General features: G+C 38.9%; 1 protein-coding gene across 1 annotated transcript in view; it reads right to left on the bottom strand.

Moving 5' to 3' along the window:
* plxna2 (plexin A2) overlaps window positions 1-25,553 on the bottom strand; it is a 321,401-nt gene that overhangs the window by 29,729 nt on the left and 266,119 nt on the right. Inside the window, exons 18-23 of the mRNA XM_057828893.1 lie at window positions 17,224-17,463; window positions 16,752-16,895; window positions 15,900-16,134; window positions 13,129-13,271; window positions 7,907-8,175; window positions 681-747 (exon numbers count right to left, since the gene is read on the bottom strand). Of these exons, the coding sequence (XP_057684876.1) occupies window positions 681-747; window positions 7,907-8,175; window positions 13,129-13,271; window positions 15,900-16,134; window positions 16,752-16,895; window positions 17,224-17,463 (1,098 nt within the window). The remainder of the gene's footprint in view (window positions 1-680; window positions 748-7,906; window positions 8,176-13,128; window positions 13,272-15,899; window positions 16,135-16,751; window positions 16,896-17,223; window positions 17,464-25,553) is intronic.

Below are 25,553 nucleotides of genomic sequence, written 5' to 3'. Positions count from 1 at the left end.
TGATATACTTGACATCTAGCCAGCCCCCACCATATAAAGTTTTGAGTGCTTTCATCAAATGCAATTACCAATGTGCTAGTACTGTAATGAGGTATACATGCCTATGAACCCAAATTGCACTCAATGGTGTGTAAAATTTTACTCATTGACTGTCATTCATGACCATAGATATACAACCCATTTTAAATGAGAGGGGCTGGCATAACATGATCATTAACTGTCAGCCCTCCCAGTTCAAATGGATTTGATGTCTACCATTGTCAGTGGCAATGAAAGAGTTAATGAGACATCTATATTCACATTAGAAGGATACATTTTTTAAATTAAAAGTACTACTCTTTATTTCCATTTTTCCATCTATTGAACAAGACACCAAAATAAAACAAAAACACAATTAGAGTTGTCAAATAACCCCTTATAATAAGTGAATAGAATTGCCATATTTCTTAAGCAAAAATTCATTCTATCACTGTTAAAATGTATCCCATTCAAATAAATTGTAATATCGCATTAGTATATTGTTGTACTATGTTATGAAACAAAAATAATAAAAAACAGTGATCTCATAAAAGTAGAAAAAGCCTCATGCACTCCAGTAACACTACAAATAGACATTGAGATTTCCATTATTTAATTTAGTCTGCAATATCCATGTGTGTGTGAATGGAGTTCATACCAACCTTTAGAAACCTGTGCAAAAGGAAGGCGAACCAATTGGTGAGCATCTTCTCTGCAACAGACTCCGTTCTACGGGGATAACAAAGGGCAGAAAAAGAACAAAACCGTGCCGGTCAGAAGTTTTTACAAAGTAGAAGAGATCCATAATTCATTGTAAGGTAGAGTTGGAGCCTTCGGGCGCCTTCCTGTTGTTGCTTGTGAACTTCCGTCAACTTCTGTGCGTGTAGTTGCTGAAAGGAACCGGTAAGGGCATTTGTGTGTAGGTGTGCACGTGTGTGCACGAATGCATGGCTGAGCACAGTGAGACATTGCAGCTGTGACAAGCCTCAGCTGTTGAATGACAAGTGCACTCAAAGCCAGGTAACGCCTGACCACTGCCAAAACGCTCTTTCATTTCCACTGATATACTCACTCCCCCCCAACGCCCATTGTCAGGGGGGTTCTGATACCCATCGACTTCACCCCTCCTAACTCATGGCTGCTTTCGGTTGATTGAGCATGAAAACTGTAAAATGACTCCTATGGCTGGTTATTCCAGCAGAAACTCAAATATTATGGGAAGAGGGAATATGATGTGGGTAACATGTCTGCCTCAGAGTCGGGTGGTTCTGGTTGAATCTCTGTAGAGTTTGCATGTTCTCCCTGTGTTTGTGTTGGTTTTCTAAATTTCTAAAATGGAAGAGAATGTGCACCGTGCTTTAAAGGAAATGTGAATCATCAGGTAAAACACTTATTTTTAACGAGATTCAAATTACACTATTAGGCACTTGAAAAAAAACAATATTATAAGAAAATGTTCTTTTAAAAAAAGAACTCACCAGTGACATTTTACCTCAAAATGTTGCATAGTATTAATAAAATTCCAGGTAATGTAAACCTGAACAGTATTCCATCCAGCCGTGCATTCGCAACACTGCTTTTCCTGCTCTGGGTTGCAGGGTGCTGGAGCCTATCACAGCTGACTTTGGGTGAAAGACAGACAGCACCCTGAACTGGCTGCACATAGAGAAACAAGAAACATACTGGAACTCACAGTGTCTGAGTATGAGCTGAACTCATGCTGTCTGTCCCTAAATCAGTCGAATGTAGGTCTCGACTCAGTGACTTTCAGAACCATATTTAATACATCAAATTAGATCGTTTACTTCATTTAAAAAAATAGATAACAAATAATGACTCATCCTACCTCAGGTTTCATACATGTAAATCCTTCTTGCTTTTTATGATCTCATTTACATATACCTTGCTAATGGTAGATGATATACTTTTTTAATGAACTGTATTTTATTTTTGTGAAAAATCCACAATAACTCTTCACTATATGCTCTTCCCAGGTCCCCCACCTACACCCACCTAGGCTCCCCATTTCCCTCTTGTCTTGTCCTACTCCCGACTGGTATGAGACTTGAATGTGTTGGAAGTTAATGGAACCCATTAAGCATTTTAATAAGCTCAGCAAGTCCCAAAGACAGAAGTCAAATAAAGGCTTTAGTGCGGGGGCTTTGCCGACTCCTTCAGACTGTATCTTTACTTTAAAATGATGGGGATGAGGGGAAAACACATTTTGTTCTTCACCTTCTCCTCATCCACTTCTTCCCATTAATTGACTTTCATTAACGAACATCCGGATTTCATTATCAAACACAGCACTAAGGAGTAGTCTCACACGCTCCCCTCTCTCCTAATGGCAGCTAGGGTGCGGTGAGGATTGGGGGGTGGGGGGGGGGGGTTCCCTTAGAGAAACTAATGAAACAATGCTCTTGCAATTAATAACATCGTACTCCATTGCTCTGCATGGGCGGGAAAACTCATTACAAAAATGCTGAGGAGAAAAAAACATAATGTAAGATTTAAAGGACTCTAGGTGATTGAAGCAATGTTCTGTAATTCCATTAAAATAACATTATGCTGGGTAAAACTGCAAAATTACTCAAGGTGGACTTTTCTATACCGGTACGTTCTTCACCAGTCAGAGTAATAACAGCAAAAACGATTCTACTGGGGGCAGGCTGGAAACTAGTTTGCTAATTGTGCAAACAAAGTATGAGCACCTGCAAAATACAGTGCTTACAAACATTTAGTGATTTTTGAATCCTGCTACCTCAAGCATGTTACCGTATAGTGGGTTCCATACAAGCAGCCATTTGTGCCCTGATTTAAAAATCGGACTAGCGTCTGATGAGAAGTACTGTCGGGATGGAGGAGCTCAGTAGTTGTTGAAGCTAAGATATTGAGAGATTGAGAGGGCACTATTCAATTACTTTAGTCCCCAAAACAATCGAGACGGCCACATCCACTTTACAGTTTTCTTTTTTGTTTTGTTTTGTTGATTCCAACATCATTCCAACAAAAAAAGGATAATAGAATGTAAATACATCTCTACGACCCTCTTAAATTTTTTAAACTACTAAATGAAACATTGGGGAAATTTTAAATATTTTCAACTCGGTTCTAGATGCAAAACCTGTGTTTTATATCCCACCAATTTTACCAAACAGGTACACTTCATTGAGGATAAAATTACTGTTTTTGCCAATTCCCAATGTTTTCTGTAAAGGCATGCAAAATAATTGTGCAAGAGGGTAATACCTACATTTTGAATGTCCAGATCTAGATTGGACATTAATACAATCACTTCACATTACTCTAAGAAAAGAGCCGCGTGTGGATATATGCTCAAATGCGAGGCTTTGTTGGAAGAATTCCAAACAAGCACTTTTGCTACTTTATGGTTAAATATTGCCTATTTAAGGATCCATGTTGACAATAAACACTTAGTATGAAATTGAGTGACCATATTGTCTTATGGATGCACATTCAAGCAGCTTTAAAATGAGAGAATTGGGGGTTCTTCCTGTACCGTTTATGTCCAGTAGGTACTTCTCAGCAATAATTCATAGACACCAATTCCTGCTCACCAAAACAAAGCTCTGCACTGGACCTAAATAGGCTTGATGCACCTCTGCAAATGAATGCATGGGGACAAAGAGATGAATGATAAACATAAAATGGCAGTGTGAAGAATATAATTACAGTATATCTGAAGATTGAATGAGAACAATAGAGTATGTGAAAGAGATAATTACCGGTATAATTAAGCTACAGAAAATTTCTTTTTGTTCTGATTGGAAAAGAAAAGTATATAACATGGATTGTTGGCATAGGAGTGTGTGTGTCAACGGCGATGGTGAGGACAAGGCGGCACTCAGCCATGTCTAATCGCTAATCCGCGGGAATCTCAACAAACCGGCGGAAAGAAAAATATATTAAAAAAGAAGACTAAAAGGCCCTCCAGGCAGCGGTCAAGGATTGTGAACTGCTGCGCTCCTAATAAGAACCAATCATAAAAACGGAGAGCTGGCGTGAGGCCCTGCTGTCATATGAAATAACAGCTTAATCCTGGTCCACTTGTGTCTATTACGCCTTTTTCGTCCTCTCCCCTGTTTATTTTTCCAACTGTCAATGTGGCCTTTTCAAACAGAGATGCTTAAGGAGCATTAACATTAGAATGAAAGCATTTGAAAGCTAACCAGCTGCTTTGCTTTTAAAGAAAAACAAAGGGGGAATATGCCACAAGAATTGAATAAAATCTGAAGGTCAAACAATTATTGAGAAATCCATTTCAAAATGTCTCACAATGTATCAATTACAGTAAGGCCGAATATACTGTTAACTAACTAAGACAATTGGTAAGGTTTATCAATTGAATTCCACTCAGTAAGCTTCCCATGACCGGTGTTGTCACAGATTACCGTATTTTTCGGACTATAAATCGCAGTTTTTTTTTTCATTGTTTGGCTGGGGGTGCGATTTATACTCAGGAGCGACTTATGTGTTAAATTATTAACACATTATGATATCATTTTACATGTTATTTTGGTGTTTTGGAGTGACACAGATGGTTTGGTAAACTTGTTATCATGTTCTTTATGCTATAGTTATCTGACTAAATCTCAATAGCTATGGCCACGTTCGCGTTCTGCCTTTGGCAATGTGTGTTCAATTGTATTATTGACTTTTTTATATTGAAATGCATGCTTCTAGTTTGTGGTGCTTTCACGCCCACTTGAGGGCGCACTCGCACTTGTTTACATGAAGAAGACCGCTCACACACCAGAAGAAGACGGACAGCTACACAGCTTGAGTGAGTGGGCGCGTTAGCGAGAGAGAAACACGGCTGCGAACCTACGTTCATTGTTTTTGCTTTTAAAATATCTCTACAGAGGCAACGCCTGTGTGTATCATCTTTTCTGTTGTTGTTGTGTGTTTTCCAACCGCGATCGGACACTTAAAGCCAGTTGTGTGGTTGTTTGAACGATGTGCTAACGCTAGTGAATGCATGCTAACCGTTTGTGGCATTGCTGTAACAGCACCTAATTATCATTTATTTACGTTGACGCGAATTTGTTTGGTATCGAGGACGAAATTGATTCCGCAAATTATACGGACGTCAAGCATCGTCATTTGGGAGTTTAGCTCGCTGTACAGCCATAACCGAGCCGTAGCGTCCTGGTAAGGACAGTATATTCGCATTTCGTTGTTCATACACTGTACACTTATTCAACATGTTGTTCTCTATTGTATTTTATATTAAATTGCCTTTCAAGATGACAGATCTGTTCTATCTGTTGGATTTTATCAAGTAAATGTCCCCCAAAATGCGACTTATACTCCGGTGCAACTTATATATATATATTTTCTCTTCGTTGGGCATTTTATGGCTGGTGCGACTTATACCCAGGTGCGACTTGTAGTCTGAAAAATACGGTACTTGAAAAAGTAATTTAATTAATGATTACTGATTACGCCTCAAAAAAGTAATCTAGTTACTTTATTGATTACTTTATCATCAAGGCAACTAAGTTACTTTAAAAATAATTTCTCGGTTACTTTTTACCAATTTGCCGCTTCAACATAAGAATGACAACAGAAAAATGTAATCGCATGTAATTGACTTTCCAATAATTTAAAGAGGAAGACATAGGGCTTAGTCTTTGCATTAGCGGAGGTTTAATTAGTTGATGGAGTTGATTTCAACCACCATTGACTTGCTCTAGCTTAGCCACTCTGTAGCCCTGAAAGTAACAAATAACTGACAAACTGCATAAAATTTGTTGAAATTAACTGCACCAACTAATTAAACCCTGCTAACTCGAAGATTAAGCCTAATGTCAAAAATTCTGAATTTCGGGTTAGGGTAACAGCATATCAATGCCAATATAAAACAATGCAAATTGACTGCACAATAATCAACAACACACAAATGAATCGCACAGTGCAATAAACACAAAGGTGGGGGCGGGTGTGGATGCGCGCGCACAACCCGGATGTACGCCGTACACACATGCGGTCAATTTGGCCACAAAATGTGGTGGCAACTAAGCACTTTACACTCAATCAGACTTACAACACCCAAAGATGCTAACGAACACTTCATTTTACGGGATAAATGTTTAACACGAATATGATGTTGTCAATGGTCGCCGACTACCAGCCGTTGCCAGGGCAAAGCTACGAAACGGCCACATATGTATCGGCACCAACCTATCGCTGGAACCAGAATGAAGGAAAAAATACATTCATTCATGAACGCACACAGATCAACATTCCCTCGCACATCTCAACAGGTGATGCACTCGGCTCAAATGTGCACGTGCGCTGGCACACGCCTTTGTAAGTCCCAAAGCACTTAGCGTGTGTGACTCCAGAACAATATAGGAAGAACTACGAGCGGTTACCATGGAAACGAACACGTAGCAGTTAAACCTTTCTAAAATTTTCTATTCAAAATGCTCTTCGTACATGACTACAATATTCTTCATTCTACACAATTACACATTATGAGGCAATAACAAAATAGTAATGCACAGATGCTAAGGAAACTCACTTTAATTAGATTACTGGTTTGGAAAAATGGATGCGTTAGATTATTTGTTAATGAAAGAAAGTAATGAGATTACAATAATGCGTTACTAAGTAATGTGTTAGTGACAACACTGCCCATGACTGTTTAGTCTTTTAATACAGTGGTGAAAATATTTTCACACTTTTACGAGAGACGAGCATGTAAAAATATTAAGGGGTTTTGTGATATTAAAGATTAGCCTCGCAACTGTTCGATTGCATTTCCTTTTGGAAAAATGTTAGCGAAAATCAGTAAATAAGGGATTGACCTCATCTACTGTATAGGGAAAAGGGTCACATAATTACTAGATTGTTGTGAATTTTAACATAGCCTTTCTTTCCCAGCTCATTAGTAATGTAAACGACATCATAAGATGCACTTTACTGTACATGTTTCCAATCATGCATTTTTGCTCCAGACCTATTCAAGAAACTTCAGGCCCACATAAGTGCTGATGACACAAAGAAGCAAAGACCTCCTAGGTGTTTAAAGTTTTAGCAAAAGCATTGCTTCCTCCGGAAAACAATGTGCACCGGAGACCTGAAGTGAAGCGAGGGTGTGGGGCGGGCTGTGAAGTCAAGTTGAACCACTTGTGAATGTTTCATAAGGAGCTGAAACCTGGAGGATAAGTGAAAATGACATTGAGAGCGAGGCCACAGCACAAAACAGAATGTGGAATTATGCAGACAATTTAGATGTTTTCTACTCATGTGATGAGCGGACAGAGTTTAGCTATGGGTATGCTAACCCAAACTCGAGGGAAGGAAACTGCTCCACCCACTATTAAAAGATGTATAAGACTGTAGTCAAGTCACCTTCTATAATTCTATAGGCATTCTAGTGCATTTACTGGATGTGTTTGCACTTTCTTCTTCTTAGCAAACATATGGAGCAGGGGTCGGCAACCCAAAATGTTGAAAGAGCCATATTGGACCAATTAAAGAAAAAATAAATATGTCTGGAGCCACAAACAAATAAAAGCTTTAATAACCTTTATGATGAAGGCAACACATGTTGTATGTATTTACAGTATATTTGCTATATTAGCCTACTATCAAAATGACTACGTTGGCTACAAATACATAATGAGCCTTTAGGATTATGTTTATTTTCCCTGAATCGCATCCTATAGAGAGTGACACATCATGTGACTACTCTGCCACAGCCCTGTTGTTAGTGTATAGATTGCACGTCAGCGGAGACACAATTTCAAGTACAAAAGTTGTTAAAACAAACAAAATAAACATTCAAGTTCAGCCAAAATGAAGTCAAACCAACGGAATTCACCAACTGTTAACTTTGAAATTGTGCATGATGGTTTACCTGCGCAGCAGCAGCTTGGGATGGTTCTTGCTCTCCAGGTTTCGGTCGATTAGGTCTGACAGAAGGTGCTTGAGGACATCTGTAGCATACTCCAGACGTCCCTGTAAGGCCGTCATGATAAGCGAAGCTACGTTGCCGCGGTCTCTCATAGAAAAGGAGCGCTGCATCTCTAGAGTTCGGATGAAGGTGAGCAGGAACACTTTGTTATTGATGAGTTGACCAAAGAGCTTCAGGGCCTTCTCCACATTCTGCTGGCCATTTCCTGACACCTAAATAGAAAGAGAAAGGTGTGTTATGGCGAATGATGGCTAGTCAATAGAGTGTACTTGTATGCTATCCTAAGTCACATTGGAAAGGGTAAAAATGGAAAAAAACTCAGTTAAATACAATATAATAATGAAAATTACATTTACTGTATTCATTTTCGGAAACGGATGAAAAGTAAACAGTTGAAGATAAGTCAAATTGCGTGATTAATGGGCAATGTTCCCTCTAAGCTGTGCGCGTGCGCAATCACGCACTGCTTGCGCAAACTCTACGCACCAGAAAATCGATGCAGCGCACAAAATAAAATTCAACAGAAACGTATTGTAGTGTTACTAGCACTACTGTTGGCGTTCGATACGCCAACGCGACACTCCTATTGGTGCGTTCCATATGCCAACGCGACGCTCTCATTGGTGGGTTACTACACCACTATTTTATACAGTTGTGAGGTGCATGACCTGGGTGGGTGCAGAGAAAAATAAAGAGTGAAAAATGAGCTAGACTCCTATGCTGATTAATGGAAGCAACATTCCGCTGCAAGCGCTACAGTATTAATTAATATCTAATTTTAGAACTTATATAATCTAGTTAATTACACCAACAAAATTGTTTTCTGTATCATTTTGCAACGTAACTCAATGAGCAACAGGTGTCTAGCCAATAATGTGACACAGTTCACTTCACTCACGCTGTGGAGCCCATATGTGCCTTGCAGGTTAGCTATCCAACAACAGTGCAGCGGAGAAGAAACACAAATGCTATTCCCTGATCATGGTGAAAGGAACGGGCAGCGATACTACACTCACCAAAGTAAAAAAGAAATGCGGTTCTTTTAAGATGGAATGGCTGTCAGAGTACAGTATGTGCAAGCGGAAGAACAAGCGGTAAAACTGAGTGAGATTTTTTTCTGTGTTTTTTTTTTTTTTTTTTAACCTGTCCTGTATAGCTGCTTAGACAAGGAGAATAGGGATCTTGAGTGTCATTATTGTCTGAACAGTTTTAATGTGGGAGTTTGATATACTCCCGTTGTGGTTGTTCATTATGTTTTATTATTAACTCACCTTTGCCCCAATTGGACCTTTTCCAGGCCAAAGAAGGACTCTTCCAATGGTTATAGTAGGACTCTCACATACTAGTATAACATAGTACTCATCTCATTAAAGGTAAACTAATGCAAATTGCTGGTGTATTTTCATTCTTTTAACAAGCCATGTAACTTGCTATGATCCAAGGTTTTGAACAGGCGTGATACTGTTGTGTGGCCACAGCGTACACATCTGATGTTGCTCACAGTGGTCCTACGTTTGCTCAGGGAGCTTGTGTGTCTGTTCAGACCAATGAAAAATTAGAGGGAACATTCTCTATAAGTGTGTCCTACTGTAACGCAACATCCAGCAAAAAACAACCGTTGACGCTTGTTAAAATTTTGACGCGGAGATGTTCCTTGTACAGTACAAAAGACATTATCGAGGGAGGACATTACCCATCCATCAACCATTCGCCAATAACATCAAACCCTCTTACAGAGTTGAGTCATCCCATGTCATTTCACATCACTTTTCAACAGTAGCATTGAAAAAATAACATCATCAGAGACTTGAATAACTATTGAATTCAAAGCAATTTTGAAGGTAAGTTTACATCATTGCTTACAGACAATTCTGATCAAGTTTTCACCTTTGCTATTAAGGCAGATCCTGCTTCTACTTGGTTAAGAATGGAGTTTGGCAATGGCTAAACAACTCTCACTCTGGCTGAATTGTCGAATCAATGCCATTAACAGTGACCGGTGATTCTATTCTGCTGAAGTAAAATTGTGTTTACTTTGGCCTTTAAAAATCATTGAAATGGTTTCATAAATCATATGTGTCTAAAACTCCATTTAGGAGGCACAATACCAAGAATATTGAAAATGATGATATTGTTTGATAAACAATTAATCAAAACTCTATCAAACTTTTCAGTATATGACCATTTTGATAGAGATCTCAGCAATAAAATGGTGTACATGTATTATTATTGCGTAGTTACAATGGTAACCTGTTATACATAGGTGACTGATTAGCACAAAAATGCTTACCCCTGCTATGAACTACCTTACTTTTCATTCATATTTGGTAGGTAGATACAACTCAAAATAACAAAAAAATATATATACAGTGCCTTGCAAAAGTATTCGGCCCCCTTGAATCTTGCAACCTTTTGCCACATTTCAGGCTTCAAACATAAAGATATGAAATTACATTTTTTTGTCAAGAATCAACAACAAGTGGGACACAATCGTGAAGTGGAACAACATTTATTGGATAATTTAAACTTTTTTAACAAATAAAAAACTTAAAAGTGGGGCGTGCATATTATTCGGCCCCTTTACTTTCACTGCAGCAAACTCACTCCAGAAGTTCAGTGAGGATCTCTGAATGATCCAATGTTGTCCTAAATGACCGATGATGATAAATAGAATCCAAATGTGTGTAATCAAGTCTCCATATAAATGCACCTACTCTGTGATAGTCTCAGGGTTCTGTTTAAAGTGCAGAGAGCATTATGAAAACCAAGGAACACACCAGGCAGGTCCAGGATACTGTTGTGGAGAAGTTTAAAGCCGGATTTGGATACAAAAAGATTTCCCAAGCTTTAAACATTTCAAGGAGCACTGTGCAAGCCATCATATTGAAATGGAAGGAGCATCAGACCACTGCAAATCTACCAAGACCCGGCCGTCCTTCCAAACTTTCTTCTCAAACAAGAAGAAAACTGATCAGAGATGCAGCCAAGAGGTCCATGATCACTCAGGATGAACTGCAGAGATCTACAGCTGAGGTGGGAGAGTCTGTCCATAGGACAACAATCAGTCGTACACTGCACAAATCTGGCCTTTATGGAAGAGTGGCTAGAAGAAAGCCATTTCTCAAAGATATCCATAAAAAGTCTCGTTTAAAGTTTGCCACAAGCCACCTGGGAAACACACCAAAAATGTGGAAGAAGGTGCTCTGGTCAGATGAAACCAAAATTGAACTTTTTGGCCACAATGCAAAACGATATGTTTGGCGTAAAAGCAACACAGCTCATCACCCTGAACACATCATCCCCACTGTCAAACATGATGGTGGCAGCATCATGGTTTGGGCCTGCTTTTCTTCAGCAGGGACAGGGAAGATGGTTAAAATTGACGGGAAGATGGATGCAGCCAAATACAGGAACATTCTGGAAGAAAACCTGTTGGTATCTGCACAAGACCTGAGACTGGGACGGAGATTTATCTTCCAACAGGACAATGATCCAAAACATAAAGCCAAATCTACAATGGAATGGTTCAAAAATAAACGTATCCAGGTGTTAGAATGGCCAAGTCAAAGTCCAGACCTGAATCCAATCGAGAATCTGTGGAAAGAGCTGAAGACTGCTGTTCACAAACACTCTCCATCCAACCTCACTGAGCTCGAGCTGTTTTGCAAGGAAGAATGGGCAAGAATGTCAGTCTCTCGATGTGCAAAACTGATAGAAACATACCCCAAGCGACTTGCAGCTGTAATTGGAGCAAAAGGTGGTGCTACAAAGTATTAACGCAAGGGGGCCGAATAATATTGCACGCCCCACTTTTCAGTTTTTTATTTGTTAAAAAAGTTTAAATTATCCAATAAATTTTGTTCCACTTCACGATTGTGTCCCACTTGTTCTTGATTCTTGACAAAAAATTAAAATTTTATATCTTTATGTTTGAAGCCTGAAATGTGGCGAAAGGTTGCAAGGTTCAAGGGGGCTGAATACTTTTGCAAGGCACTGTATATTGACTACCGTACTTTTGAAAAATGATATTTTCCGTTGCCACGGCAACTGGCAATGTCCAAACAGGATTCAGCTGTTCATAACGGGAAAACTAAAGCTGATAATTTTAAAATACTTCATTGGATTAATATGCATGTCCTTCTTCATAAGTGTGCCAAATTTGCGTAGAAACTGTTAAATAATCATCAAGTAATAGCAACATATTTAAACAAAGGCATATAAAACACATTCGCCCAATCACAATGTATACATTTCCATTGCTGAGATCTCTAGCAACATTCCCATGTGAGGTTTTATTTGGTTTTAATATATTGTTCATTTTTTGATTTTCATTGTTCTTGGCCGAGTGCCCCTTAACGAAAAGATAATAGCATGATGATTTTACTTCATGGTGTTTCATAGTTTCCGTAGATCTATCTGTTTGTAAGTCCCTCCAACAATCCGATTGATGAAACTGATTCTGTAAGTCTTTGGTTCATGTCCTTGAGTTTTTTTTTGTCCTCTGGCACCAAACCCCTACTCCAGTTTCAGTTCATGTAGACAGACAGCCCCACTCATGGTGCTCCTAGTGAGTAACTGAGAAGTTGTTTATCAATTATTGACCAGCTCTATTAAGGAATACGGCACCGTGATCCAGCCGCCAAATGTCATATAACCTGCACAAGTAAGGTGATCTCAGTGACGAAATTCAGTGCACATTGTTGTGGTCGTTTCGAAAATGTAATCAGTGCTTTTACTTGCTGACATTCTGAATTCATATGAATGAAAACGAAGGACTCAATCATACATGAACAAGCAATTTATTTTGTTTCATTCACTAACTATGTGGTTTCTAAAAATGCTTGTTACCTTCTAAAGTAAATTGAATAAGGTAAAAAATTATTTTGCGTTGTATTTTCTTCATCACTTGGCGAGGAATCAGAAATTCAAGTACCTACTACTGTCTTCTGAACAACTACGCAATTAAAGCAAATCCTACTGACTTTTAATAATTGTAGGCGTGCAAGTCTGATGCTTCACTCTGCTGCTAAAGAGTCAAACTTCAGAAGAGGTGGTGGGGTCAGTGAGGATAAGTAGCATGCTGCTCTTCTCCTAAAAGTGGCACTATAACAGAGTGCAAAGGACACTTCCCTTACTCTCACTTCATTTTATGCCACGGGTGTTACCTCCAGCTCTCTGAGGACAGGATGATCCTCAATGCCAGGGAAGAGCACCCTCATGGCATAAGTCCTGTAGTCCAGATGAGGAATCCCGGCTCTGTCTAGGTCGCTGGTGAGCTCATTGATGTCCGTCTGCAGCTCGGCGAAGGCTTTGTGTCAAAGGGAAACGAAAAAGAAAGGGATGCCAGTTAGCTGGAATGCAGGAAAGTACTACGCTCTAATCCCTTAGCACCAAATATTGCAATCGCTCTTATCTTCACAGTGTTCACTACCATAATGATGAAGTAGACAGTTAAAGCCCAAGGTAGTATTCACTTCAAAAAAACAATCTTTCACATTTCAGCCTCAGCAAAAAACTGAGCACCACCCTCGTTCTTGACTATGCCTCTCATTCTCAGCCATTTTTTTTAAATATGGGAGCCTGTAAATTGGCCTCAGCAGTGTGTGGATCATCTCAGCGTGAGGCTGCAGGTGAGTGTCGGCTAATTGGCTCCATCCCGACTGCTTCTTAGTCCAGTAGCCCCCTTGTACGTCTCAGCCTTGTCACCCTTGGGGAGGACCCCTGCAATTTCCCTCATCGAGAGCAGCATCACTCCTGCCCCCCTTCATGTAGTCATACCCCTTCCAATTCCCTGCGGCTAGGGTGCCCATCTAAATCTGGGCAGAAGGCAACTACACTGCCTCTTTTAATGACGAAACCATTAATCTTCTGCCTTTGCAAGTTGTCTCTCATCAATGTTTCCATTCTAGATAGAACTTTTATAAAATTTTAGAACAACTTTGAAGGCTTATATGCTTATATGCTTATATGGATTTACTGAGCTCAGAGTAGTCTACCTCACTCTGAATAAAAAGGTGAATTTATTAATTTTATAGTACAGGTTTCCTGACACTTGATTACTTGCCCAATATCATACAGTAGAACCCCAAAGTTGGAAAGGTTGCCGATAGAAGTCTTTTCCATTGTTAAGGCTCGCAAAATATCCGCCCTGTACTCTTCCACTTTTTAGTCATAGCCATCGTATGGTGCGGTTTGCGTCCGAGGGATAAAGTGAGACACATTGCTGTGTATTGATTGGCCAATAGCAATTGTCCCTTTATTGTTGAAAATAAAACAAGATGCATGTATTTCTACTGTTTCTCATTTATCTCCTTGTTTCGATTTATTGTATTACCTGCTGTCTTGCTACTGGGATCAGGTGACACAGCTTTTGCTTGCATTTTAATGTGCCGGAAACAAGTCCAATCAAAATGAACTGATCCAAATTTTACAGGGGTGATGAATGGTTAACTACACCACATTAAAATGACTTGGATTTGACTTGGCACTTTCCAAAATATCAATACAAAATATATCCATATATGGATATTGATAATTATTTTAACTGTAATGTGTATTTTGCAGAGTCAAGACACAACATGAGTTACAATGGTTAACATCATGATACATAGGCCTTAATTCAACTACTGTGTCACAGTCACTTCATTATTTAAAAGACATAGACTGAGTTACTTCACTTCTTAAGGCATGAAAATGAGTTTCATCAGAAACCGGAAAGCTTCACAAATTCATTGAGGAAAAAGTCGTATTCAGTTAGCTGGCTAGCCTAATTCAACATGTTTTTTGGACCTGACAATTCTCATGTTTCTGGCACTGCATATGTAGAGTATACTCTACATAAGCAATGCTAGAAAATATCCGTAGAAATTACAGTGAAAAAAACAGGATAGCGACAGTAAAAGAAACTAGTATATGCAGGTAATTGTTACATTTAATGACCATAAATCAAGAAGAGGCATATAACTATAATTTTCACAGTTGTAACATGTAGAAAAAAACAAAATTATACTGTGAAAATTCAAAATTTTGATAAAATTAAGGGGAAAATTCAGGAATACTGTGAGCAGAAAATTGTTGTAGAATTAACAGTTTTGTCTGTCTAAATTATAAATTTCAAAATTTATGGTATAAAACCGTTAACCAATAAGCAAAAACACCTTCCTTTATACAGAAACAGGATATTAAAAAAATATGGTATATATTGGTAAAAAATATCACAGTAAAAACAAGATTTGTATAATTTATAATTTGTATAATTTATGGTGAAATACCAGAAGTAGTGGTTGCCAAAATTTCATGGTAAAAATTACATTGATAGTGCACATAACTATTTGGGAAGGCAAGGTTAAGGTCATTAAGGTAATGAAAAAAAAACGTATAATTTACGGTAAACTACCGTCAGCTGTCCCCTCCCTCACCCCCCATTACCGTAATGACTTTAACCTTGCCGGCAGCCAAAGTTGAAGGAAGTTTCCCGTAAATTACACGGAATTTATTTACATTATCGTAATGTTTCGTTTTTTTACAGTGCACTGTATCCACTGTATGCATGCAGGCTACTGCAGGCTCCCAGAGCTGGTGGTATTTTACTGTAAATTGTACAGACTTTTTTTGGTGTACCATGTATCGACTTTTTGTTGGTGTACCGTGATCTTATACATTGTCACCGCATATTTAAGGGTGAACTACTGGCAATTTTACCAAAACTTTACTTTTTTTTTTTTGTGTGTAGGTGTACGTAGCTGTAATAGCTACGTAAATGCCATTAAATAATAGTGTCACCAATTCAATGAGAGAGAGTAACGGCACAATCAAGGACTGAGGCCAAACATAAACTTTCCTGATGACATGAACTTGACTTGGACCGAAGTGTACCGGTGAGTGGAAACCTTGCTGAATAAACCCAAATGGTCAACTACGTCATTCGTCTACTAACCTTCTTTACACTCCAGGGCTACTCGTGACTCCAGGTTATCCATTTGCATCTGAAGGCGCTTGAGCGTAAGGTCGTTTTCACGTGACTTTCGCTTGTAGGCAATTAGGACGAGGATGACAATGATGAGGAGTAATCCCCCGCCAGCAGCAATGCTGACGATGGCTGGAAGGGTCAGCAGACTGTCAGACATGATGTGCACAGCACCAGGAGAGACGTGGAGCCCTCCAACTTGAACCTGTGGAGAAACATCGAAAACAGAATCAATTGCAAAAGAAGTCATTGAAGATGGAGATATTTCTGTCAGTTAGTCAATCTATTGATGTACCTAATCTCTCCATGTGTCAGTCCTTCCATACATTTTTAGGGGAAGTGATCTATAAACCTTCGTCTAACCTTGTGTTATTGTCAATCACTATATGATAATAATCAGTATTAATCCATCACTATTTGTTTTCTGAGTGCACACTGGTTCTCAGTGAGGGTGCTGTATGAATACGAGGTCTGCATTCTGCCTCCAAAATGCTGTGAAATCTGGGAAAATGTAGTACATTTAAATGTTGTACAAACACTTTCAGCTGTATCCACAATGAAGGAAAACACTTAAAAGCAAGCAGGCAATTACAAATTCTTGCAGTGGATTACAGAACCTTTTGGCGGCTTGAGCATGTACGCACACACACACGCCCACACACCCAGAGACTGCTCTCTCTCTTTAACCCCCTTCCCTCGGCTGAATGGGCAATGACGAGGGCATGAATAATGGAGTTTGAAATTATAATGAAGACAAAATCCCCTATGAGGAGACATGAAAAAAAAAAGTTTGATGCTAAGTAGATCTGGGTCTGCACTGACCATGACTTTGTATTGTCCAGTGAGGTTGGGCGGCTCACATAACAGCTGGCTCTCGGACACGGTCACCGAGCAGGGGGTCTCGCCAATCAGCACTGTGTAGTTAAGCTTCACCCCTCCTGAGGCTGGGGGAAGCAGGTTTCTGCCCTGTGGGTACATGAGAGGCTTGCGATTAAGATGTGCCACACCACAACAAGCTGCCAAGTGAAGATACTTTATGATTTCGAAAGCTCGTCAAAATCCTAGATTTGCCAAAATCACCTGTTTAAAAGAGAATAGAGATAAAAACTGTGGGTTTCACAGTTTTTTTCCCCCTGATATATGAACAGATGACAATTATTAGAGTAAATTAGGACCCTTCTTTAACTGGCATTCAATTTCTTAGGTTCATGGGCATCTTTTAATCTCTGTATGTGAAATCAACTTTTCCACCATGGGTGACAAATGAACAAATGAATTGGGAACTAGTGCAGACCTTTAGAATGATTGGAGAGCCTGGCTTTTGTTCCAGGATTCCAGTTGTGCTGAGGGGTTCAAAGTAAGGGTTCGGGTAGTAGAGGAGGTTGGTGTTGTTGTAGACCAGCAGTGCCTGTACGTTGTTGAAGATGAAGCCAAATTCGTCGGCATGTTTCACTGTTTCCAAGCCTGGATGGTAGTCCTCCACTAGAGAGGGAGCCGAGCAGCTCATGCTGGTTGCATTCAACCCCTTACATAGCTGTAAAATATAAGAGATTCACACGTGGAAATAGATTATAACCTCAAATAGCGAACTTCAAGTTCACTATTTCAGTTTGACCCTTTGGAAAACAATAACAGGTGATAAGTAAAAAAAACAAACAAACAAACAAAAAAAAACATTAGCATTGTCTTATAGCTATGCAGCAAAACCAATCCAAATGTAATTATTAAAGAATGAAATCATATGCAATCATTTGTACAAATGGAATCCTCTTAAATAGGCATCTCCTTCATTGAATGCCAAATGAGTTCTACAGTACATCCATTCCATTATTAAGCAAATACAGGAAAAAAAAAAAAAAACATTATTGCAATGTAATCTGGTTATCTGATAACTGCATTGTTCTGTGATGATCTCTTCAGGCAGACATTAATTCAGGTCAATTCTGACATTTAAAATCACCAAGGAAGACATTTAAAGTCTTTCTTTGCATAGAAAAAAAACATCTAATGTCAATCATTTAATCAATTGCCATTGTTCAGTTGGCCTCCATGAGACGAAAAATAAACAGCTGCTGGTGGTTGAGTGAAAAACATCCGCCACAAAAAATAGCGGTGCTCCCCCTTAGTCTTCTCAGCTAGAAACTGGGGCTGAGCTACAGCTCTTTTATTACTTCTCTCCAGTTTGCCCAGATGAGAGAGCTGTCTCCCATCTATCCTCGCTGGCTCAGCTCTAGTGGGGAGAGGAAAGGAGGAGGGGCGGGGTGGGTTAGGGTTTGGGAGGCGAGGATTGATTGCTGAGCAGCAACTCCGCTCACAGAGGTTTTTTATCTGCTTTCATTCCCGGGCTGCTCTCTCTCTCTGGGGAAGAAACTTAATTAGAGGCAAATATCACCAAAGCTGCTGAATGTGAGCAAATACCACGCCTCCTACCTGTTGTGTCTGTGTGTATACGTGTGTGTGTGCTTGTGGCAGCGCCGCCAGTTGGGAGATCGATGTGGAGGCGTGTATAGTCAACACCATGCGAGTTTTGTGTTCTCCGGAGCGAGCATTCATTTTGCCCTTGCGTGTAGACTATCAAACTTGCTTGGACCAGGGAAGTGAACTGAGACAAGGACTACTATTACATGATATAATGATAGAGCCAATTTATTGCAGTGTTATTGTTGTGTACCCTTGAAGTGACCGGCATTCTACAAATGTTCATACTTTATTAGCTGCTGTGTACTTAAATCCGTGATGTATATATTCTAAAAAAAATAATCTTAAAACATAACATCTACTCTCTCTTTTCAGCTCTTTTCAGTCTTGTGTCTGAATCTGCAAGATGTGACGTAAGTACGTTAGTTTGAAGTAAATAATTTAGCAGTGAGAAGCTATGTATTCCATTGTACATGTACAAATGCTACATAGTTATCATAACCAGATATCATCAAAACATCATGATATTGTAGTTGATAACACACAAGCTTTCTTTTTATGGACTTTTATCTGAGCACGAAGCAAATGTACAGCACTTGGCCCATTGCTACAGTTCCTCTGATGGTCTCTGGAAGACATCAACTCCAGAAATGGTGTACAAAGGATTGAATTATTTAAGCCACTAAATAATCAAATAATAATCCATTAATTGACACATGTTCGTAGGAAGCTGTATTAGTAACGGGGTACTTGCTGAAAACAATTTCATGTTGATGAATTATCACAGTTAATTCTTATTCCACTAATGAAAAATCAATCACTACTGTGTTTTGAATAGCGCCAGAACATACTGCACAATATATAATTAAAAGAAAAGGAAAAAAATAGAGGTTTAAATATAGTCCCTGAAGGTGTGAGTTATTCCTAGGTAATGCCGCAAAGCACAAATGATGACAAAACAAGTTGAGGAACATAAAAGCTGGTTAAAAAGACTTAAAAAGGTAACATGACCTTTATTAATACCACAATGGGGAACAGCAATCGTTCTATGACTTTTTTTTTCCAAACATAAAGGCATAACATGACAATTACCTGATACAATGCTCATGCGCCCTTGAGCGGCTGTGAGTAATTATTTATGGATAGCATCAGAACAAACAAGTCGAGATCCTTAGATGTTCAAGAAAGGGCATTGCTTTTCTATACATGATAACACCTTTGCTTGAAGATAAAAGTGTTAATACTTTTGAAACATTTACAACCCTGGACAAAGGATGGACAAAGGACCTTTAGAGACCTATTAGTACTGCAAAATCTTCAGCCAAAGTGCCGGACTTCTGCAGCAGTCTGCAGTCAGCTTTTGACAAGCAAGTGGCGCCTTTCTGGCTTCAGAGACGACTGTCTGCAACGTTAAACTGTCAGAAATGACAACTGTCAGTATTTTACACTCCTTTCTCTTATCATGTCACATGCTGAACTCTGTCAAGACCAAAAAAGCTGCTATATTTTTTTCTGTCTGTGGAAGCTGGAATCCAAAGTGAGAGCAAATAAATAGTGATGGCAAATGGACCATTGAAAGATTTGATAAGTAAATGTGCAGTTTGCTGCTGGACTGGGACTATCAATGGCTATCAATCATTCTACTGACATACCTCTGCATGGTAACAGCCTTGGAATATTAGCATAGTATCTTCTTTTTGTTCCTTGCAACAAAAGACTAGTGGATGCACCCATGACACGGCGTAGCACAGCTTCTATATTCCAACATCGTAGTTTGTCAAAGGGCCTTGGCGCCTCATCTGCAGCTCTATCTACATGTTGCCAAACACTGACTGAACAACACAATCCTTTAGGCCATGCAGAGAGGGAAGCTTCACATTGTTCAGTGTTGATAAAGTGGAATGAGGTCAACGGTTAGAGAAAATAATTGGAATCGCGGCCTCATCGGTCTGCTCTCTCAAAGTGAAGCAGCCAAGCAACATTGCTGAGTGCCTCTGGCTGCATGTATTATAGATTTAGTGTAGTGTCTTAGTACGGCGTTAGTATTACCCTAAAGGTCTCTGGTCACGGAAGCAGTGTGAAAGGACTAGAAGATAGGATGCGGCCTCGTAGAGATGTGTGTAGGATGATGGTCAGAAAGTCAGTGGTCATCCAGAGGCTAGCGTTCAATAGATGGCTGGTCCTGTGTTGTGTTACTCCTACACTGCTTTCCTGCCAACCAACTGTGAAAACTGGCATCAAATCAAAACCTCCCATCCACACAAATCTCTATGTGGTACACAAGCCAATGTGGTACACAAGCCTCTGCCATGTACACTGGACTAGAGGTTAGTGAGTCAACTTGTCAGCATGTTTCATAACAAGTTGGCATTTGCCAGCATCATTAGAAATTGGAGCCATCTAAGCAAGAATCCAAGTCCCCATATTTATTCAAACTGTAAATTCTCTTTAAAAAAAAAAAAAAAATCTAAGCGAATGTTGAGATTCAATACAATCACTGGACCACTATGCCAGATAGATTTTTTTTTTTTTTTTTTTAATTCACCTTTAAAGATGTTGACTGAAACTACGAGATGCCATCCTTGTGGCTTGTAGTTACATGGGTTAGTCATTGCTCATTACTTGTCACAAATGACACAAACAATCGTACAGCGTAGTTTGTTCTATTGAAATAATGACTTTTTAGTACATTTTGGCGTTTTGGGCATGGCTTTTTCAGATACACCAGTATGTTTAGTCTTTACTATGCTTACACCAAGTCATGTTTTAACGAAATAAACTACACTCGATCAGTGTTGTTAATCTTACTGAAAAAAAGTAATTAATTATAGTTACAAATTACTTCTCCCAAAAAGTAATTGCGTTAGTAACTCAATTACCTGAATGTAAGAGTAATTAGTTACTTGGCAAAGTAATTGGTGATAATTACTTTTTTTTTTTTCCTCAAAAAAAAAAAAAAAAAAAAAAAAAAACATTGGCCACACTATGTGATGTTTTTTTGTGAAGGTTTTTGGTACAATTGGCCCGAGCCCAATTCTTTACCCTAATTTAGCCTTTACCCTGAATCACCTGTTAAAAGTTGTTAAAATTGCTCCCATTATTGCATTAGTTCCCTTCTCTCTACTTTCGACATATGAAAGTTTTAAAACTGTTTCATCATTTAAAGATAGATTCAAGTCAAGATTTTGCCGATTTATAAGTATTTTAGATAAAAAGTTACTTAGGTTCGCCAGGAAGGTTCTCTACAACAGAGCCGTCCTAAAAAGTCTACTGCTTTAAGATGGCGGCTGTCTACTAACTCATTTAGTGCCATGTCTGTCATTTTGCATCTAGTTTTATCTATGTACAGTACATGTGATATCTACCATGTCTACCATATCTACCATAACATGCGGGCGTAGTTTGTAGACTATCGGCTACAACATGTATTATTGGAGCTACCTAGCATCGCGTTTGCTCGGCGTCACAACTTACTTGCCTTCTCCCTACTCCTGCTCTGCTCTGTCGTCTCGGTGAGTCCGTCTCCCTCAGACTTTTCGACCAATATAGTAACGCATAGTAACGCATGCCTTTCCGTCCTCAGTAACGGTAACGGCGTTGCCAAGATGAGAAAAGTAATTAATTAGATTACCCACTACTGAAAAAAATAACGCCGTTAGTAACGCCGTTATATTGTAACGCCGTTATTAACAACACTGCACTCGATGTGTTAATTACATTTTCATTTGCATCGTGTTGGGGTCTTCCTAAAGTTAAATTTCTGCATGGTAATCTGAGTCAAAAAACTACAACAACAACAACATTTGAGTGACAGTCCATGTTTAAAATGTTAACCCCTTCTCCCTAATTTGTGTACTATTTCCATTCAGAGCAAATTTAAGATGATGTATGAATTTCTCTGGTGCCTTTATTTGCCAGATTTCAATTAAATTAATCATTTATTTGCTTGCTCAAAACTGTTAAAAATCAAAGATCATCACACAGCTATAATGTTATTTAGAATGCTATGATGTTATTTAAAGCATATAATAAATTACTGCCATATAATACACAAAACCTTTTTAAGGTTTGTGAGAGTATCCATAGTCTGTAAGGCTCTGGAGATTTCATGTTACCAAGATTTCGAACTACTGTACTTGCAAACGCTTTCGTTTGTCTGTATGTGGAGTGAAACCTGGAACAATTCAGAGACCCATTTCAAGCATTGTCAAAATATCCCAAAATTTCAATTGTTGTTAGGGCTGTCAAAATTATCGCGTTAACGGGCGGTAATTAATTTTTTAAATTAATCACGTTAAAATATTTGACGCAATTAACGCACATGTCCCGCTCAGACAGTATTCTGCCTTTCGGTAAGTTTTACAGCAAGGCTTTTTGTGCTGTCTAACAGCGAACTCTTGTGGTCGCTTTGCGACATGGTTTATTGTTTTCTTGCCAGTTCAATATGGCTGCACGACGTCTCAGGCTGACGCCTACGTTGTAATGTTGTGCTTATATGATCCTTGGACAAGATTTGTCCGTAAGTATGGTTGTTGTAAAGAATGTACATATTATGTTAGTAAGCGAAATGTCATATTTTTTGTATGAGACGCTTTTTGTTTATGTTTAGTGAACCTGTATAGCGTGCTAAGCTAACGTTGTTGCTAATGCAATGCTTATGTACTTTTTTTTTGTAGTTTTACGACGGTCTAAAGAGGACAATGGTTTGAGGCCATTTTATTAATAAGTCAGATGAAAAAGGAAGAAGTCTCATTATTAAGCCATCGTTCACTAGCTGTCTAGCTTTGGAAAAAGTAGACGCTTCGGAGTGAGGACAGCACAGACAGATTTAAATGACAGTAGAGTGAAATGCCCACTACAGTCCTTATGTACCGTATGTTGAATGTATATATCTATCTTTCGTCTTATCTTTCCATTCCAACAATTTATTTTACAGAATATATATATATAATTTACAGAAAAATATATTATATATATAATATTACATATTTTATAGATGGTTTGAATTGCGATCAATTGCGATTAATTACGATTAATTAATTTTTAAGCTGTAATTAACTCGATTAAAAATTTTAATCGTTTGACAGCCCTAATTGTTGTATTAAAATACAGTATGGTCTGGTCACAGTATAATGACATTTGCTGACAATGTGTGTTGCTGTTCTTGTCAATTGGTGTATATATTGAAATGAATGTAAATGAAGAATAAACTTTAGTTCGTTGTGTATTGGTTTCGTTGTTTTTGTCTAGTTTTCCTTTTTCTTCACTTTCATTGTGTAGACAGGGGTATTGCACGAAGTAAGGATGCTGGACAATGAGATCAGGGCCTTTCGAGTGCAATTATTTTTGTTTAATTATACTGTTTTTTTTTGTGTGTGTGCATGCTCGAAATAAAAAAGCTTCATCATCATCATCATCACCATCAAGGCATAAGGTGTTAAAGGGGAAGTTCAGAATTTTTTTACATTAGGCTTAATCTTCAAGTTAGCCGGGGTTGAACAGCTGGTGGAGTTGATGTCATTAAATTCCGTGCAGTTAGTTAGTTAGTTATTAGTTTCAGGGCTCCGGAGTGGCTAAGCTAGCGCAAGTCAATGAGCCCATACTAGCATGCATATAAAAAACAACTCACAGATGACTCATGCAATCAATAGTGTTGGCTATGTTTTCAGAATGAAGTTATCAAAACTTACCGTTGCATGTCAATAACTGTAGTATGAACAGCAACATATGTAATCCAGCAGCTCTGTAGGTAACAGGCTGCAGAGCTGAGAGAAATTTTTTCCACAAGTGTGTTTTTGTAGTAGCCAGCAGCAAGTATCCGCATTTGTATTGTTCTTCGTTCTTCAGAAGGAATTTCTGGAAACTCTCATTTGCCCATTTCTTCTGTTGGTTTCCACAGCCTCAAAAATCACGTTTCATTACGTTGCCTTTGTTCAGTCAAGCCTCCGTAGACTGATGCTGCATTCGAGGAAGGTGGGAAGTCAGAGTTTTCCAACACCCGACAAGGAAAATTAGACGTCACTCGACAAAATGCGCTGCCGTTAGAAAAGCAGACCGTCAACAGTAAAACTAAAGAAGGCAGCTTACAGTGTGATCTAGTATTTACCTTACCCGTAGTTTTTCCTCCACTAATTGATCGCTTACGAGAAGGCAGGTTTGCTGGAGGTCAACATGTCTTTTGATGGCCAAAATAAAAAATGCTTGAAACGCTTTGAGGTCGCAACTGGTACCATCCGAGTGGTATAAGCCCGACTTCCCACCTTCCTCGAATGCAGCATGACCATGAGTGGCCGAAGCACTCCTCTCTATTGTGGTCGTATTACGCATATAAAAAAATAGTCCCGCAGAAATGTGATGTTGTTTTGGCTGCATGGGTATTTTGAACAATGATCTGCATTTTGAATTTTTTTGACTATGCTAGATCTGTTAATTTTAATTTTTTATTGGCATGCGAGAGAGGTACCATTGACTTGCGCTAGCTTAGCCACTCGGAGACATGAAATTAATAAATAACTAACAAACTGCACGGAATTGGTTAAAATCAACTCCACCGACGAATTGAACCCTGGCTAACTCGGAGATGAAGCCTAATGTAAAAAATTCCGCTTTAAGGCATTGAATATTGTTGAAAATGTATGGCTTGCAATCAAATATGTGTACATCAGTGTTGTATCTGAACACACCGTGTGACAGTTGGGTGCTGTGGTTGCCAAATACTGGTGTATAATAATGGCGCCAAATAATTAAAGCTCCTTTACGATGTTAAGGTAGGTTTTCTTCTTGTAGTCAAACAAAATTTGTCACTGTTGAATTAAAATGAACTGGCGTTTGGAATCTGCCGATGGCACTAGAATGTACACGTTCATAAAAATGAACAAGAAGATCAAGTTCATCAACTTTCGTTCATTGAGCTCATTCAGGTACACACTTATAATCGAATCTCAATTTAAAGATATAAGTAAAAGTCATACAGAAAATAGGTTTGGGAAAAAACAACTGTAGCGGTTTGTTGCTATACAAAGTCCCATAAAAAGTTACGAGATGTCTTCATAATGCAGGTTTCTGTTTCTTGAAAGAAGAGCTTTTACCCCTTCATTTGGTCTTTTCCCTTTTCGGAAGCAGAGATCTTGTTTTGTATCCTTCATTCGATCACTCATTTTCCATGCCGCTTTTTCCTCACGAGGGTCGCGGAGGTGCTGGAGCCTA

Source organism: Corythoichthys intestinalis, chromosome 2 (genome assembly GCF_030265065.1).
Source record: "Corythoichthys intestinalis isolate RoL2023-P3 chromosome 2, ASM3026506v1, whole genome shotgun sequence".
NCBI lineage: Eukaryota > Metazoa > Chordata > Actinopteri > Syngnathiformes > Syngnathidae > Corythoichthys > Corythoichthys intestinalis.
This window is presented reverse-complemented; position numbering and strand designations above follow the sequence as displayed.